Source organism: Grosmannia clavigera, assembly GCF_000143105.1.
Source record: "Grosmannia clavigera kw1407 unplaced genomic scaffold GCSC_113, whole genome shotgun sequence".
Lineage (NCBI taxonomy): Eukaryota > Fungi > Ascomycota > Sordariomycetes > Ophiostomatales > Ophiostomataceae > Leptographium > Leptographium clavigerum.
This window is the reverse complement of record NW_014040831.1, coordinates 1921553-1938113: the sequence shown is the minus strand read 5'-3', so window position 1 is coordinate 1938113 and position 16561 is coordinate 1921553. Positions and strand designations below refer to the sequence as shown.

The 16561-nt window shown below is 54.1% G+C and overlaps 10 protein-coding genes across 10 annotated transcripts; 4 read left to right on the top strand and 6 right to left on the bottom strand.

Moving 5' to 3' along the window:
- Positions 1 to 460: 460 nt before the first annotated feature.
- On the top strand, positions 461 to 1600 carry CMQ_3552 (uncharacterized protein; the record flags this gene model as incomplete). The annotated part of the gene is made up of 1 exon (XM_014319490.1): positions 461 to 1600. One exon carries the CDS (start codon positions 461 to 463, stop codon positions 1598 to 1600), a length of 1140 nt encoding a protein of 379 aa, XP_014174965.1.
- A 1736-nt stretch (positions 1601 to 3336) lies between these two features.
- Positions 3337 to 5104, bottom strand: CMQ_3968 (L-ornithine aminotransferase; the record flags this gene model as incomplete). Its single annotated transcript, XM_014319906.1, has 7 exons — positions 3337 to 3357; positions 3517 to 3917; positions 3996 to 4177; positions 4246 to 4399; positions 4452 to 4644; positions 4699 to 4908; positions 4997 to 5104. The coding sequence occupies 7 exons, from the start codon at positions 5102 to 5104 to the stop codon at positions 3337 to 3339; spliced, it is 1269 nt and encodes a 422-aa protein (XP_014175381.1).
- Positions 5105 to 5403: 299 nt separating this feature from the next.
- On the top strand, positions 5404 to 6319 carry CMQ_4243 (uncharacterized protein; the record flags this gene model as incomplete). The annotated part of the gene is made up of 2 exons (XM_014320181.1): positions 5404 to 5406; positions 5756 to 6319. 2 exons carry the CDS (start codon positions 5404 to 5406, stop codon positions 6317 to 6319), a joined length of 567 nt encoding a protein of 188 aa, XP_014175656.1.
- Positions 6320 to 6384: 65 nt separating this feature from the next.
- CMQ_3613 (arsenite efflux transporter) lies at positions 6385 to 7730 on the bottom strand (the record flags this gene model as incomplete). Its single annotated transcript, XM_014319551.1, has 3 exons — positions 6385 to 7041; positions 7263 to 7405; positions 7685 to 7730. The coding sequence occupies 3 exons, from the start codon at positions 7728 to 7730 to the stop codon at positions 6385 to 6387; spliced, it is 846 nt and encodes a 281-aa protein (XP_014175026.1).
- A 973-nt stretch (positions 7731 to 8703) lies between these two features.
- Positions 8704 to 10263, bottom strand: CMQ_4082 (ribosome biogenesis protein; the record flags this gene model as incomplete). The annotated part of the gene is made up of 2 exons (XM_014320020.1): positions 8704 to 10007; positions 10074 to 10263. The coding sequence occupies 2 exons, from the start codon at positions 10261 to 10263 to the stop codon at positions 8704 to 8706; spliced, it is 1494 nt and encodes a 497-aa protein (XP_014175495.1).
- Positions 10264 to 10612: 349 nt separating this feature from the next.
- On the bottom strand, positions 10613 to 11989 carry CMQ_3397 (extracellular endoglucanase; the record flags this gene model as incomplete). Its single annotated transcript, XM_014319335.1, has 7 exons — positions 10613 to 11008; positions 11072 to 11313; positions 11371 to 11405; positions 11463 to 11485; positions 11549 to 11615; positions 11666 to 11712; positions 11774 to 11989. 7 exons carry the CDS (start codon positions 11987 to 11989, stop codon positions 10613 to 10615), a joined length of 1026 nt encoding a protein of 341 aa, XP_014174810.1.
- Positions 11990 to 12455: 466 nt separating this feature from the next.
- Positions 12456 to 13171, top strand: CMQ_3441 (uncharacterized protein; the record flags this gene model as incomplete). The annotated part of the gene is made up of 2 exons (XM_014319379.1): positions 12456 to 12638; positions 12764 to 13171. The coding sequence occupies 2 exons, from the start codon at positions 12456 to 12458 to the stop codon at positions 13169 to 13171; spliced, it is 591 nt and encodes a 196-aa protein (XP_014174854.1).
- A 291-nt stretch (positions 13172 to 13462) lies between these two features.
- Positions 13463 to 13937, bottom strand: CMQ_3315 (mitochondrial ribosomal protein s19; the record flags this gene model as incomplete). Its single annotated transcript, XM_014319253.1, has 4 exons — positions 13463 to 13493; positions 13552 to 13731; positions 13801 to 13816; positions 13895 to 13937. The coding sequence occupies 4 exons, from the start codon at positions 13935 to 13937 to the stop codon at positions 13463 to 13465; spliced, it is 270 nt and encodes an 89-aa protein (XP_014174728.1).
- A 441-nt stretch (positions 13938 to 14378) lies between these two features.
- CMQ_3858 (sporulation protein) lies at positions 14379 to 15400 on the top strand (the record flags this gene model as incomplete). Its single annotated transcript, XM_014319796.1, has 2 exons — positions 14379 to 14534; positions 14606 to 15400. 2 exons carry the CDS (start codon positions 14379 to 14381, stop codon positions 15398 to 15400), a joined length of 951 nt encoding a protein of 316 aa, XP_014175271.1.
- Positions 15401 to 15649: 249 nt separating this feature from the next.
- CMQ_3648 (50S ribosomal protein l12) lies at positions 15650 to 16295 on the bottom strand (the record flags this gene model as incomplete). Its single annotated transcript, XM_014319586.1, has 2 exons — positions 15650 to 15970; positions 16032 to 16295. The coding sequence occupies 2 exons, from the start codon at positions 16293 to 16295 to the stop codon at positions 15650 to 15652; spliced, it is 585 nt and encodes a 194-aa protein (XP_014175061.1).
- Positions 16296 to 16561: the final 266 nt, after the last annotated feature.

The following is a 16561-nucleotide window of genomic DNA, read 5'->3' as shown; positions in this document are numbered from 1 at the left end:
TGCTATGTTGGGATGTTGCAGTCATATGGCAAATATGTACTCTGTACATGATTGCCCCAAACCTAGTTCTTTTCTCCTGTCCTGTTCATTTTTTTGTTGGGATACTAAGGCAGAAGTACACCGACTGCTAGGTTTCAAGCGTAATCCCGAGCAGCCAGCGCATTACTGTAGGATTCTTCGCGGCTGAATTGAAACAAGTGCACTGCCACTTACTGGAAAAAGTCGTGAGCTGAAACCACAATTATTCACTTTCGGCACAGTTGGGCAAGTGCCTTCAGGCGCTCGACCGCGTCGCCATCCCGTACACCGCCATGGCGCCTGCCTGCAAAGTCTCCGACATATATTATCTCAGCTTACCGCATCGTTGCCGAAGAAGGCGCAAGTCATCACGATCAATCTATCCACTCAATTTATCCCCGTTGTCCTGCCCAACTCTATCCTTCGGGAATTCGAAAACACGATGCCTGTCACAGTCCATGTTAACGAAAACATCCCCGAGCGATGGACCTCAGGGAAGGCTGCCTCAGACGAAGAGCTACTGAAAAGTGCATGCACGGTCGAATACGGGAAATGTGAGAAGATCCTGCAAAGTTCCTTTAGCAGGAGCATGCTCCGGAAGAACCACATCTCGCCGTCAATCAATGGTTTTGTCTACTCAATGATCCATGCCTACAGCAATCATCACACTGTTAGCATACGCCCAGAAGACGTATGGTTCGCTATTCTCTCACAGCTCAGCTTCTACATCAACGCTCATGCCGAGGAGTTGCGATCCTTCTTTGTCGCACATGAGGGCAGAAAACAGCTGGAAGTCGTCGAGATTGGAGCTCTCGAGAATGTAGACATGAGCAAGATGACAGAGCGCATGACTGAGCTGATCCAGAACAACATCGTGGACCCCGAACTGCGCGAATGGATCATGCCCACGTTTAGCACGACGACCGACTCGGACCGGGTCGTGGCGTCTATCTTGATGATGGGGAGCCTACAAGCATACTTTGAGTACAGGTTCAGTATATGTTGCGGCATGCCGAGCGTTACCCTCCTAGGAGAGCGCGATGACTGGAACAAGATCCTCGAACGGGTGGACAAGATGGCCCAACTGGGAGACGAGCCAACGCGGTTTGTGGCGCTGCTCAAGCCTGTCCTGCGACGGTTCATCGCCAGCTTTGACGATCCCGTCGCCCCCGATCTCATCTCCTTCTGGGCCAGAGCCGTGAACCGGTACTCCGGAAGTGGAATGGACTTCTGCTGCGGCTGGGTCGCGGCCTTTTGCATGTGGGATGTGGAGGGGAAATACATCGGAAGAGAGTCGTATCCTGATTGCTACGAGCTGGATGGCATTCAATATCACATGGCTGACATAAAGAAAGTCCCGTCTGGGTCTGTGGCTGTGCCTCTGACCATCGACGACAACGGTAACATCTTTCCAGCTAGAATGGTGGCCGGCTCCGTTGGCATAAAAGCCAATTTTGCGGCTGAAGCACCTGCCGTCTCTTCCAGCCCAACGCCAAACTCGAGCAACTGCGGGAACGGCGTGGGCCAGCCGGGATCGGCCATCGAGCCGGTAACCGGGTGGTGGACCTTTGCCTCAAAGTAGCAGTATGTAGCACATAGACACGCATAGTCTGCCTGCTGAAGAATCCATCTACGTATTTTCCTACCGTACAAGGTACAAGCCAACGATATGGATCATGACTTGCCGCCGAGAAAAAAAACCAGCTTCATCTCGAACAGGCGAGAGAGGGGTGGTACAGCCTTCTGACACCTCTCAGCATATTGAGGTCCCTCTGATAAATACGTCTGCGCATTCTTTTTTCGTCTTGAGATGCCGACTGGGACTAAGCCGGGAGCAGTACACCCTATAGGCACTGAAGAATATCAAATCAATGTTTGGAGTGGTAAAATACCCGCTGATTGCCACAACCAGGTGTTGCTGGATAAAGGGCCGTGAGATGGCAATGAGGTGTTCGAAGTGACCGAGAAGCCCACACGCATTTGATAATTACTGTTCCTCTGTAGATGGCTAATCACATTGTACTCCCAGCATTACGACTTGCTCAATAAGGACGCATAGAGACTGTGCTACTAGCCGGTACCCCTCGCGCTGACTACCTCACTCGTGCCTATTATTCTGCTGCTGTAGTAACTAGCGAGAAGTTGTCTAAAACGCCTGCGGCCAACAACACGTGAAATGGTGAGCAGCAAGTTCTAGGAGGCTTGAATAAAGCAATAAATTCCGTTCCAAACCCTTTTTGCTTTGGACACTTTTCTTTGCACAAGGTAGCAAACTTACCACCGGAGGCTCTTCAGCCCCTCTGTTCGACTATGTGTAAAGCTGACGAAGCATCTGTTCATTACAATGCTGCCATCCATATCCTCTTCAACAGTACCCGCAGAATTTCACAGGCAACACAATAGCGAGATTTTGAAGCGTACGTCCAACAGATGTGTAGAAAGCTCGCTTATTAACGCGGCACTACATCTTGTGTTTACATCTCAAGCCAACCTGAACCAAGCTAAAACCGGCCCGCTTGTTGGCTCTAGTCAGGCAAATCAGTCGTTTTTTTAAAAAAAAAATATATATATATATATAAAACAAATAAAAAGGAGACGGACACAACCGCATTGCCTTCTTTTAGCCGCTAGCCTTCTAGTTGTTAGGGCGACAACAATACTCGTCGTTGAAGATAAGAGGTGCAAGCTCGATGAGTGGAAAGCATCGCTTATCTGTCTTGTTGAACTCATCGCAAATAAAGATAGTGGCTCTCAATTGCGTCATTGCGCCCTTGGACACCGGACAGTCAGCACCGAGCTTGCAATACCACTGGCTTTCCCGACGAGAGCACATTTTGAAGGTTGTGCTGGTAAGAGCTGGTGTGATATGATTGGACCGGTAGTTGGAAGAGATGTATGAAGCTTAGTTATGTTGATTGCGTTGGAGGGGAATATTGGATAGTGGAGAGATCCTTCTTTTGAGAGGGAAACTCGTGAGATTTATACTTGTCTTCAGAGACTTTTCTGTGTCCCACGAAGCTGGTCACAGTCCACTGTGCTGACATCACAATGGCTTTGTTGAGACGAAGGGTAATACACTTGTCCTAGAGTTACGCAGGCTATTTGCGGCATTTATGACATCTGTACTATTTGTCATGGCACTGGAGAGGCAAACTTGCGATGATGCTTTGTCACTGCTTGTGCAATGTACAACAACACCGGATCTACTACGCACTATCTGGGACATGGCTGCATGTGTACTGTAGATATATCTCACACTACACTCGCTTAGCAGGTTTAAGTGGTGGTAACACATGCGCTCCTTTGGAGAAGGGAATTTCAGATGGCGAGACTTGTTTTCTATTGGTTATCAGCCTCTTCTGTATTCATCACTACTGTTCACCATGTCTTTACCGCACAGTCGTCGACTCCCAAACTCGTTCATAGGTTTATAAATACAGACCCAGGGAAATCACCTAGAGAAGAAACGTCCCGGAAGGCTGATGCCAGAATGCTCACCCCCTTCAAGATCTCCGTCTCAGAAATCACAAGAGGAGGGCTGAACCGGAGGCGATTTGAGCTGCACCCGCAGAGCATCCCTCTTAATGCACACAGCGCCGCAATACGCCTTGCCGTCACATTGGGCGCCGATTCGTCCACAGTCAGGGTCTGAAAGAGGCCCCTGTTCCTTCCTTGGTGCAAAGTCACGTACGGGAGGTTTGCATCGTCAATAGCCTTTGTGAGCACAACACCGAGCCGCTTAGACCGCTCCGAAAGCTGCTCCTCTTCCATCACGTCTAGCGCGGCTAGAGCGGCAGCACAGGCAACGGTCGATGCCGCAAATGTGCTTCCGACCTCATATTTGCGCAATGTGTCCATGACATGGCTCTTTCCCATGATTATCGACATTGGATAAAGGCCTGTGACAAGGAGAAGAAATCTAAGTTAGCTCGGGACTGTGGTATTCAACTGATCCATGGGGGTGTGTCCGTGCATACCTCCTGTGACGGCTTTCCCCAGAGTTATCAAGTCTGGCTGCACGCCAGCCTCCTGCTGGTAGGCCATATCGGTTCCTGTCCGACAGTAGCCGCTCTGCACCTCGTCACAGATGAAGAGGACATTGTGCTTGTGGCAAAGATCTTGCACCGTTTTCAAGTATCCCTCTGGGGGCACGCGACATCTGCAGGACATATGTCAGTTGTGTGTCTCCGAGAAGCTACTAGTGATAGGAGGCTGGAATATCCTTACCCAGCCGAGCCTTGCACCGGCTCGACGACAAAAGCAGCAATGACGTCCCCACTGGCCTCGAACGTCTCTTTCAGCACGTCGGTCTCACCGAACTTGATCAGCTTGCCGCTCTCCGGTGCAAAGGGACCCACGTTCGGCAGGTGCCGGCCAAAGTCTATAGACTGTGAGTATATGCTGTCATGTCCCAATTTAGCCGTTGTACTCACTCTCTAATATACTATCCGTCATGCTCATAGTGGAGAGAGTCATCCCGTGGTAGCAGGAGTCTGCAGTCAAAATGATAGCCTTGTCCGCTGGGACGCCCTTTTTCACATACGCCCACTTCCGGGCGATCTTGCAGGCCCCATCGACCGCTTCGGCACCAGTGCACATGGAGGTGATGGAGTCATAGTTGAATTTCTGCTCGGTGTCAGTTGAAGGAGCGAACAGGTGGAGAAGGACGACTTCACGTACCTTCGTTATACGTTCTGCAAAGTCTGCGTAGAGCGGGTTGATATAGCTCGTGTTGACTAATGGCAGCTTCTGCAGCTGATCAACAGCGGCCTTGATGATCTTTGGGTGCGAGTGCCCAAAGCTCATCACCGCAAACTGCGCTATGAAGTCGATGTACTTCTTGCCGTCGACATCGGTGATGGTGCTGCCCTCAGCGCTCTCAAAAACCACCTATCACCGAGAGTCAGAATAACTGCATATACTGGCACTCATTCACGAGAAGCCACAGTACCGGAAACGGTGCGAATCCTCCCCGCACGTATTTCAACCACTTATTGACGCTCTCTTCTGACTTGGCTGTGAGGCCATGAATCGAGTTTGTGCTACGGTCCTGGGACTCGTCAATCTGAAGAGAGGGAGGCATCATGTTGTCCGCTCTGTGGAAATCTGTCACGACCAAGAGATGCAACGTCTTCGTTCGAGTGGTTTCTAGAAGAGAATACGCGATTCATATACGCCATTTGTATCGTTCACCTTGCCGGTGCCGGGTCGTCGCCCGGCTGTGCGCACGCACTACCTTATCGTCCGCCTATTACTCGTATTATTTACGTAGTGCAGATATTTTGATGCGGCTATCCGGTTCTGGGATTCGCCGGCTTCTTCAATCCATCGTACGCTTAGATCCGGTCCCATTGAACACGTGAATTCACGGCCCGGGGCACCTTAATGGTATGCTTTCACAAAAAGAAAGCAGCCCAAGATGTTTCAGTATTCTGCTACAGCATTTCTGTCGCTTGTTCTCAATGGCGATCCCACCATGCAGTACAAAGACCCCGCACAAAGCACACAGTATTATATCAGCTCGCACTGTTTTTTATTAGCTTACGGAGTACAGGAGTATTAGCGGAATCGTGGATTAGTCATCCAAATTGGACGAAATCTAATACTGTTCAAAGTTATAGTGGACTAGTAACGCTTTCTTCCAATCCAAAAGTTCTGTAGCTCGACAGCCCCAGATGCCCTACAAGGTACACCAGCCATATGCAACGACTGTTCGCAACTTGCTCACACATAACAGACCAAAACGTCAGAAGTGAAGAAGCGGCTCCGCGAGAATCAGCGGGCCTGCCGCGTCCGCCAGAAGGAGCTCATCGAAGACCTTCGTCGCAGAGTGCGAGAGCTCGAAGATCGTGGTATCCAGGCTACAAAGGAGATGCAGTGCACAGCACGTGCTGTGGAATGGGAAAACAACCGTCTGCGCGCCCTTCTATCTTCGCACGGCATCTCAACTGGAGAGATTGACAACTTTCTGCGTCCCGAAACCAAGTCACATCTAGCTTGGGATCAAGGCACTGCTGCAGAAAGTACAGAACCCCACGTCATGGCACCTCAAAATGTCGGCCAGGTTTTCGCGGGTGATTTTACAGACCTGGGAGAACTACAGGCCGAGAGTAGCATCACTCTTGCGCGAGAGCCAGCCACTATGGTCACGCTCTGTGACAAGGCGGCCAAGATCGTTGCCGAAGCCCATGGACACAGGGATACTGAAGTTGCCCTCAATGCGCTTGGATGTGCTCGAAAGACAAAAGACTGCGTCGTGAACAACGTCAAGATATTTGATATTATTGGGCAGACGCTGTGATGGTTGTTGGGTTGACGCTGTCATGCATACATTATGTTCCATCGCTCAACACCCCCAAAACATCCTCACGGCTCCCATTTCCACCGATTGCCGATCCACCGCACCAGATACACCAGCGCAAGTAGCACCGGCACCTCGATCAACGGTCCAACCGTGGCTGCCAGTGCCTGGTCGCTGTCCGGACCAAACGTGGCGACAGCGACGGCGATGGCGAGCTCAAAGTTGTTGCTGGCAGCCGTGAAGCTCTGCACGGTCGCCAGGGCATACCCAAAATGCAGGCGGTATGTGATCCACAGCGTACCGAAAAAGGTCAAGACGAAATAGACGATCAACGGGGCAGCCACGCGGACGACACTGACGATCTGGTGCACAACGGCGTGTCCCTGCGATGCAAACAGCACGAGGATCGTATACAGCAGGCCGATGAGCGACCACGGTGCCGCAGCCGGAAGAAACACACGCTCGTACCAGGCTGGTCCGGCAATGGCGTGCAGGCCAAATCTGGTCACCATGGCGGCGCCCAGAGGGATTCCCAAGAAGGCCGCCACGCTGGTTGCAACGACGGAGTAGGACACGGCGGATGCGCCCGTATCATGGCTGATGACGCGTATGAAGAGGATGGCGAGCGGCGCGAAGAGCACGATCTGCAAAAGCGAGTTGACGGCCACAAGAATGGCACAGTATTCTGCGTTGCCACCAGCCAGGCCTGTCCATATCAAAACCTGCAAGTTGGTCAGGATGTCAGGACGACATCGTTACTTCAACATAATTTTTCGCGATTACAGCACCTACCATTGCTATGCACCTCCCAAGTCCCACGAGGATCAACCCAACTCGCAGATCGCTTCTATCTGGAAGAAAGGCCCATGCGAGGCCCAGCTGATAAAAGAAGGTGAGATTTTGCCTGTCTGCCATGTTTCGGCGGTGGAGGACGAATAAATACCATAAACAGCGGTGTCACAACCCAGTTTATGCAGATACTGAAGGCCAGCTGCTTCCACAGGCCGCGTTCTGATGCCACCTCATGGAGCGACTCATAACGGATCTTGCAGAGGATGGGATACATCATGACGAGAAGTCCAATAGCTGCAGATGTCTGGTTAGTCCATAAAACATGACAGTGTCGAGCTCGCCCAGTCTCACCTATTGGCACGGAGACTCCGACGAATTTGCCTTTTTGTAGAGCTTTCCCTGTTTCGGGGACAAAGTTTCCCAGTAAAACACCTACAACCATGGCTAGGAATATCCAGACGGCGAGAAAGCGGTCCAACCATCCGAGTGAATTGAAAGCTGAGACCTTCTTCGACTGGAGGCCGTCTTCGGCGTTTGTCGCTTGCGTCTCACCATCTTTACAGCCGGTTGGACAAGTTCCTATGAATTCGATGTCTTTTATACTTCCAGCAGGCTGCATTTTTCCGAATTTGGTCAAGACGTTGTGACAACGTAGGATAAAACCACTGGAAGGTGGCTGTGGATGCTTGTATTGATATATTTGGACATGGAAATTAGTCCACCAATCAGATATCGGGTATGACAGACACCCTGTCATATTTCTTACATCTCATTGGCTGGTCTCACGGTCGCATTACGATTCAACTCGTTTTGAAAGCACGTTCTATTTGTATCTTCAACTACAAATTCTTGTCCACTGTTGCTTTCCACCGTCCACCTCGTCTCAGCTAGATTCCATCAGTTGAGGCAGCCAGCTGACAAAGCCGTCCGACCACTGCACCCATTGAGCAGGCCGACCAGGAGGTGGTGGAGGCATTTGCCTCAGATCGCCGGGTGGGCGGTGAATCCAGCAGCATGTTGCATCTTGCGTCACTGTAATCATGGGCGGCTGTGGGATGCAAATCTGCACGGTTGCAGGAATGTTTGCCATGAGCGGCTGCAACTCTGTACAGACAACCAAGGGTGCTGTCTGCAGTGGCTGGAAGCCGAAAACCCCTCCTGTTGCCATCGAATGTAAATAGGTTGTCTAAATTTTCTACAGGTTCCTGTTAGCAATATGTCCTTGTAACCGGGATTTGAGGCGCCTGCCTTTGATGAATTCGGAAGATCGAATGCGCTTTCGCTAAAACATGAACATTTCCTTTTTTCTCACGTCCACACCCTTTATATATATCTGTCGTATTGCCTTTGGTGATTGAGTAGTATGATTTCCTCTTGCTCACTCGGGCTTATCTACAGTGAGCGGCAACTCTCAAGCTCTGTGCATAACAAAAACACATTGCTGGAGGTGGTGAGCATGCAACGCCATTTTAAAAATTCCTAAATTCATTGACAAGATGAAGCAACTAAGATGACGCCATAAATTCTAGCCAAAGCTCCGAATCCTTTAACTTTTCCACACTCAGGACAAAAGAGACAGACGGGGAGAGCACCTAGACGCTGATGGTCTTGAAGATGCTGAACTCGTCGCCGGTGGCCACCAACGTGCCGGGAATCTGGGGGTGCCAGTGAAGTTCCTTGACGTTGGAGTGGTAGTGGACAAAGAGCAGCTGGGGCGGCACGTCCTGCACGCCGGCAGTATCTCGGCTCTCCTCGTCATCGAGCTCGACAGCCAGGTCCCAGAGCGTGGCCGTGTTGTCGCCAGCAGCCACAGCAACGATGCTATCGTCGGTGGGGTGCCACTCGATGCTCGTGATCTGCTCCTTGTGGTAGCCAAAGCTGGCAATGGGACTGGGCCGGTCAGCCACGGCGGCTACAGCGCCTCCGGCGCTGGGCTTCCACTGGCGCAGGTCCCAGACGCCCCAGACGCCGTCGTCGGCGCCCGTGGCCAGCAGGTGGGTCGTCTGGCGCGACCAGCTCATGACGTTGACGTCGGTGGTGCTGACCTGGACGGAGAGGGCGGCCTTGCGGCTCTTGCTGCGCACGTCCCAGACACGGACGGTGCCGTCGCTCGAGGCGGACGCAAACACGGATGCCTCAGACGGACTCCACTGCAGCTCCTCGACGCTGCTAGTGTGGCCAAGGAAGGGGCGCGTGTCAGTGACGAAGCCACCGCCGGACGTGCGCGTGGTCATGTAGATGACGCCGTCGTTGTCGCCCGTCAGCAGCCGGCCGGCCGGGTGCAGCGGCGACCAGTCGACGGCGTAGCCCTCGGCCTTGTGTGCGCGTATCGTCGAGACCGGCTTGTTCTGCTGGGCCGTGATCAGCGTGCCGGGCGTGTCGAAGGCAGCCAGGTGCGGCGTGATGTCGTGGATGAACACGTTGGACGACTCTGTCAGCGTCGCCGTCAGCGTCGTCGGCGCCCGTGACGGATCCTCTGATGCTACCTGGAAAGCTCGCACCCGGTTCGTCGTCGAGCTCAGCGGGATGCTCTTCGATTCTAGGATCGGCTCGCTGTCCTCGCCGTCTGCGTCGTCGTCCGAGTCCGAGTCCGATTCGCCCCCGTCGTCCTTCTGCATCCGTCCCAGTCCGCTGAACTTGAGCACCATCAGCTGGTTCTCGCTGCTCTTGGCCTGCTGCGCCTGCGTCCCGGCTACCGTGTACATCGTGGCCGGGTACACCTTGCGATCGGCGCCCAGCTGGTCGCGGATAATGTCAAACGACAGACATGGCCACGGCGTGTTCAGGCTGTGCAGCATGTCGTACGCACTCGGATCCGGCGCCAGCACCTGGCCGGGCTCGAGCTTCGTCCGCCCTACGATAAATGTGCCTGGGTTGTTGTCCACGTCCATGGCAGCTAGGCCCGTCAGCAGGCGACTCGATCACAGCTGTTCTAGCTCACAGCATCCTGCACGTCACGCACCTTCTTTCTCCTCTGCTTCTCTCTCCGCATCTGGGCGGCCGTCAACACCGGCCTCGATAATCTCATCATCGTCGAATTCGTCCTCGAACTCGTCTTCGAACTCGCCCATGGCAGTGTCCTTGTCGTTGTCGAGATCCATGGGCCGGTCGCCTCTCTTCAGAGACACGCCGCCCTCCTCGTCAACAGCCATTCGCTTAGACATGGTTGGAAAGCTGGAAACCAAACCGATGGTCTAGAATCGTCCTCGCGGGGTTTCGCCAATGATTCAAGATACAGAAGGTTTTCGCATCGCCAGAACCCCTCCAAAAAAAACATTTTTATTGATAAGCTGATAGTGAAATATGTGGGGTGACTAAGCGAAAAAGGCCTATGGTAAAGCATCAAGCCTGGACTCTGGTCCTAGTCTAAATTGCATAAAACCCCCATTTTGAAAACGAATGCAAGTATGCGAATGTGAGAGTGTAAACAGAAACACACTGCAGAATCGAGCCTTTGTGTATCGCCTCGCAAGGCTATTCACAAGAGCTGCTTCAGTAAGCTTAGATGAACTGGGTGATACTGGGCAGCACCCCAGTATAAGCCACGCCACTGGGTGGCTCCATGCTGTAAATGTAGGGTCCCCACCACGGGCCGGCTCCCCACCAAAGCCAGCCGGCCCATACGTCGGTGTTCTTCTCCATGTAGCGGAACATGTCCTGCAGGGCAGAGATGCACTGGCTGTTCGCTCCACCGGCCGTTTCGCCGAGAATTCCGATCTTCTTGTTGTCCTTGAGCCATTTGGTGGCAGCTGCGAGGCGCTCGCTGCCAACCGTGGCACTTACACAGTCGGTCGAAGTGCCGGAACCGTCCGTGTCGAGATACTGGTGCATCTCGTAAATGATCTTATTCGACGGATCGACGAGGGTGCCCATGCCGGTTGATGTGCCGCTCGAGATCTTTATGGGCAAAGCCTTGTCAGACATACGGCGCGTGTCCACAGAAGGATAAATCAGACTTACCCAATGCCAGGCCCCTGACCACATATTGCCCTCGACGAAAATGTATTGGGTCGTTGCGCCCGATGCGCGTATTCCCTTAATGGCGGCCTGGTTCAATGAGGCGACAAGGTTGTTGTCCATGTCATGGTACTCATTGTTGGTATCAAAGATAACTTTGCTGTTGGTATGGAACCTTTTGGCAACGGTATACCACCATGCCTCAAAGGCAGCGACATTGCTTATGATATTTCCATTGTACCGTCCTATTTTCTGTAAGCTGTTTTGAAGCCTTGTGACTATAGCTCAGAGCGCACACGTACCAAAGTTATGAGGGTCAATGACGGCATAAGCTCCCCTAAGACAAATGTTTAGCATACAGCATCAAACTGAGCGACGAGTCTTCTATGCTCACTTTCCGGTAATATAGGTTATGATCTTCGTAACACATTTGTCAGCTTCAAGAACTTCGAAGATGTGACACAGCCTGAAAGTACTGACCTTTTCGAGATTCTGAAAATAGCTCTCGTCGATTGTGCCCGACATCTGAGTAGGAATGGCTCGCTCCCTAAACTGGTTAACATTGGCAGTTTCTTATCAGCCGAAACTGGTACTGACATCAGTATAGGAACCCGAAAAGTGTTGAAGCCTTTCTCCATCAGTGTCTATAATATGTTAGTCATCGTCCGTTATATGCCATCCATGTTAAGATTAGCCCCAACCTACATCAATACTGGAGCTGACTGGCCAAACGTAGTCCGTGTTCACCGTTCCCGGGATCTTGCCGGAACCGAATTCGGCCCCGGACTCGCTCACCCCCGTGAACCGGAAGCTGCTGTTTCGTTTCTGTTCACTTTCGCTATGCATTAGCATGGCAGAAGTGGGCAGTGGGAGCGTCAAGCTGACGGCAAGAACGCCGAGAAGTTGCTCAAGAAGGTGCATATTGAATGGGTTTGAAAACAATGATGAAAACCAAACGGAACAAACGAGGAACTCACGACATATTTATATAAGAAGATCAGGCGACATTCCATTCCCAAGACGCTCCATTCACAGGCCATTTTATTCACAGGCCATACAACTAAAGGCTGTGTAACAAATTATTCCGATGTTTCATGAAGTGAGCACATACATCGTACCGCGCACTTTTAAAAAAACGTCACTGGCCTGCCATAAAGCCCCTGGCCAGACCTGGCCAATATTGAACGCACCCTAGTTCCTTTCGCATGTAACGGTCGTATGGATGGTACGGATGGAGCCTTACGTAATAACCGTAAGATTAGTCATATATTTCACGCTCGGTTCGCGACTGAGCAAAGTCCGGGCCTGGAATCGTTTGGACCAACACGTCTGCAAGCGACGGCATCCCATCCCATCGCAGTCGAAAGTCGGTTGTAATTTCGCCAAAATGTCCACAAACGGAGCACCTGAGCGAAGCGACGAACCGGAGAGGCAGGTGAATGGCGCACGGCCAGAGTCCGCGACAATGCCCAGCGCAGCAGCAGCGGCAGCCGAGGCTCGGCTGAATGCCACAGCAAAGGACATTTCGCTTAAGGATTTTCTGAACAAGATGGACGACTATGCGCCAATCGTATGTATCTCTGGTCAGCCGTGTGATGTGCCGGACTCGGGCACTCTCACGTCGCTCTCTATGCTGTCGTCCATCTGCTGACGAGATGATGCTCCCTTGCGCGTTCGCCTTGTTCTTTCGGATAGATCCCCGATGCGGTGACAAACTATTACATGACCAAGGCTGGCCTGCCGCCTCCGCCGCAGACGGATCCACGACTGGCACGGCTGCTGGCGCTGGCGACGCAAAAATTCGTGGCAGACGTGGCAGCCGACGCATACCAGTACAGCCGGGTGCGAGCCAGCAACACGAGCGTGAACAACCCGATGGGCAACCTGGGGGCGGCAGCTGGGTTTCCCGTGCCGGGGCAGCCCAACACGCAGCCGGGTGGCAAGGACCAGGGGCGCGGCGGAGCGCTGGGCATCCAGCGGCCTGGCTACGGCGGCGGCGGCCAGGGTAGCAACCAGAACCGCACGGTGCTGACGATGGAAGACCTGGGCATGGCCGTGGGCGAATACGGAGTCAACGTGAAGCGCGGCGAGTTCTACAGGTGAAGCTGAGGGCGGAACACAAGCGGTTACCACAACGGCAGACCTTTGCACATTCGGTTGGCGTTGCGGGAAACGGACTCTCTTCCTCTTTTCTTTCTTTCTTTCTTTCTTTTTGCCATTCTGTTTCTGGGATGAGAAGGGCGCTTGAATGAGTTTGGCACTTCCTTAACTTTTCTAAGCGTGTGTCTGTATCTATCGTACACAAGGAGTTCGAATTAGCCCTGGCGCCATGCCCGTGGTTCCTACTTGTGTGGAATCGCAATAATACCCCCAGGTTCTCAGATGCGGCTCTTGTTACCGAGACCAAATGAACGGCTTCCGTGTCCTATGCGCAGTGTTAGGGTGGATGTGGGCTTATAGTTGTTAGATGGGACTGGACGTACGGCGAGAACTCGCCCAACTTGTGGCCAACCATGTCTTCCGTGATGGTCACATCATGGTAGACCTTGCCGTTGTAGACCTGGAATTTGAGGCCGACGAAGTTGGGAAGAATGGTTGCAGACCGGGCCTGGGTGCGGATGGGCGGCGACGTTTTCCCGGCCTGTGGCCGTGTGATGGGGAGACTAAAGGGTGACGAAACGTTAGTTCAGCAGAGATAGATTGCAGGCTTGGGTATGTCGTGTTGCTCGTACGGGACAATGTGCGGGCCTGAGAAGCCGAGGATGTTAGCAAGACTGTGTGCGCAAGAGGAGGCCGTCTAACGAGAAGGAGGAAGCCGGGGCGCACCTTTCCAGACCGAGCGCTTCAACAGGCACCGAGTGGGAAGCATTGTCGCGAGTTGGGTGCTCCGTTCGTGGCGTTTCGCAGTAGACAGAGCAAATAGAGGGAAAAAGCAGCATTGGCAGTTTGCGAAAAGTCTAGATGATTACGTAATCTAGTTCAGCTCTGAGATTGACGGGCCGCCACGGGCAGACATGCTGGGGTGGATTTTCCTGCCAGCCGGCAGCAGCAAGAACCAGAGGTCCCACCAGCACGTCTCCTGGCTTCTTGTGACCGCAGACGTTGGCTGGACGGCACCTAACAGTTTTTTACAGAGTTTGATTTTTCCTTGTTTTACAGTCGGATCGGCTTTTGTGCAGAGATCTTCGACTTCGGAAACGACTGCCTGCCGTTTCCCTGCGGCCAGGGGCAAGAGCCAGCATGCGCATCGTCTCTGAGGCGGATTAGCGAAGACGACGAAGACGACGAAAGACGACGACGACGAGTCGCGATGGCGGACCCGTTTGAGGTGCGGGTGCGGTTCAGTGCCCAGCTGCAGAACCTGAACGCGTCGGTGACGTCGGCGCGCAAGGCGGCAGCCTATGCGCTCAAGTACCGGGACCTGGACGAGGACCTGCACTCGTGCATTCTCGAGCAGCTCGAAAAGGTGAGCGTTCCAGCGTCTGGGGGGGAGGGTGTGTGGTGGCGTAGCAGCAGCACTGACAGGCGAAGCCGCAGACGGCGCTGAATACGCGGGCCAACATCATGTACTTTATCGAGCACTTTCTGGAGCTGGCCCAGCGGGAAGGCCACAACGAGTACGTGGCGATGATCCAGCGCGACATCATCCGGGTCGTGGACGCGGTAGCGCCCGAGAGCGGCCAGGGCGCGGCCAACGTCAAGGTGGTCCGGCGGGTGCTGCAGGGGCTGCAGCAGCGCGGCTTCCTGGACGGCCAGGTCGTGACGGAGATCGAAGAGGTGCTGCGGGAGCGTGAGGCCGACCTGCTGCGATCGCCGGGCGGCGTTGGCGTCGGGGGACCAAACGACATGGCCGGCCATCCGGGCAACGGTGGCGGTGGTCGGGACGAGGACGCCATGGACGTGGACCCGCAGGACCGGATGGCGCCGTCGCAGACGATGCCGTCGGGCGGTGGCGTCGGTGGAGGGCATGCCGGCGACGGCAGCAACGGAAACGGCCACGTCAAGGGCAACAGCAGCAACAACATGATCATGGCAGGAGGCAGCATCGTCGGCTTTGGCAGCGCCGTCGCGGCTGAGGGCCCTCGGGGCCTGGACAAGAAACAGATCGAGGAGCGGATCGAGGAGGATCGCGAACGGCATAAGCGACTGCGCGAGAACATCTGGGCCGTGCCCGGTGGCACGGACACGGAAATGTGGAAGATCTGGGAGGAGACCAGCGAGCTGGGTGAGGACGATCACGTGATGGGAGAAGAAGAGCAGGCCGAGCGTAGCCGCAATCTGCTGACCAGCTGTCGGCATGGCGAGCCGGTCGTGGCCGACGGACGGCGCTGATGGTCCGATCCTGGCTGCCCTCGCTTTTTGGATTCGACCTGGCGTTACGGCGTGGAGGGCAGGCGGACTGGTGGGAAACGATACACAATACCATGGAAGCTTCGCTTCTGCCTGGGCTCGTGTCCTCGTCGCAAGGGCTCATTGTTTCAACCGTACTGGGAGCGGATCATAGTTCGATATGGAGATAATGGTACATGTACATTTCTGTTGTCTTCCTCTCTCGGCCGATGTTCGTTCCCCTTCCCTCGTCTACTCCATCGTCACGTTGGCGCCGAGCTCCTTGAGGGCGGCAATCATCTTCTCGGCCTCATCTTTGGGCACGGACTCCTTCATCGTCTTGGGTGCGCTCTCGACAAACTTCTTGGAGTCGACCAGGCTGAGGCCCAACAGGTTCTTGATCTCCTTGATCACCTTGGGCTTAGACCCGGCCTCGAAGCCGACCAGCTTGACCGTGAAGAGGGACTTTTCTGCCGGCGCAGCCGGCGCCTCCTCCTCCTCTGCGGCCGCCGGAGCCGCCGCGGGTGCTGCTGCAAAGCCGCCGACGGGAAGATCTGGTATGTTGAGGCGTGTCTGGAGAAAAGAGTGAGAAAAAGGTGTCGCCCTCAAAAGGGAAAAGACAGAAGGACCAAACCTTTAAGCTCGACACCAGGCTGGCCGTCTCCAACAGGGTCAGCTGGCTGATCTGGTCGACAATGGCGGCAATCTTGGGCTCCACCGCTGCGGCCTCGGTCGAGCTGTGCCGCCGGGCTGTGTGCTGCGGCGCCGCCGCCTGCGAGAGCGAGACGACGGCAGCCAGCGGCGGGCATGTCGATCCGGCGGGCCGGACGCGAGTCGAACGTAACGTCCGGAGCTGGTGCGCGCAGCGCTGGGCTGCGAAGCGGCAGGACATGGCCATTGTGTCGGGGGAAGCTGCTGAAATGGGCGGTCGGGTCGTCTCGGTCGGCGGCTCGCGGTTGCTCTGCTCGTTCGAACTCGTTCTTCTTCGCTCTCACGACGATGCTGGATGGAGAGAAAATCGAGCCAGCGCAGATTTTCATCGGCCGTCGGCGCTGTTGGCATCTGATTGGCCGACCGGTTGCAGGTGGGGGGGGGTCGCAGCTTCCTCCAAAAAGCTCTAGCAAAAAGTTGGTATCGATAAGAAAAAAAAAAAATACTTGCCTA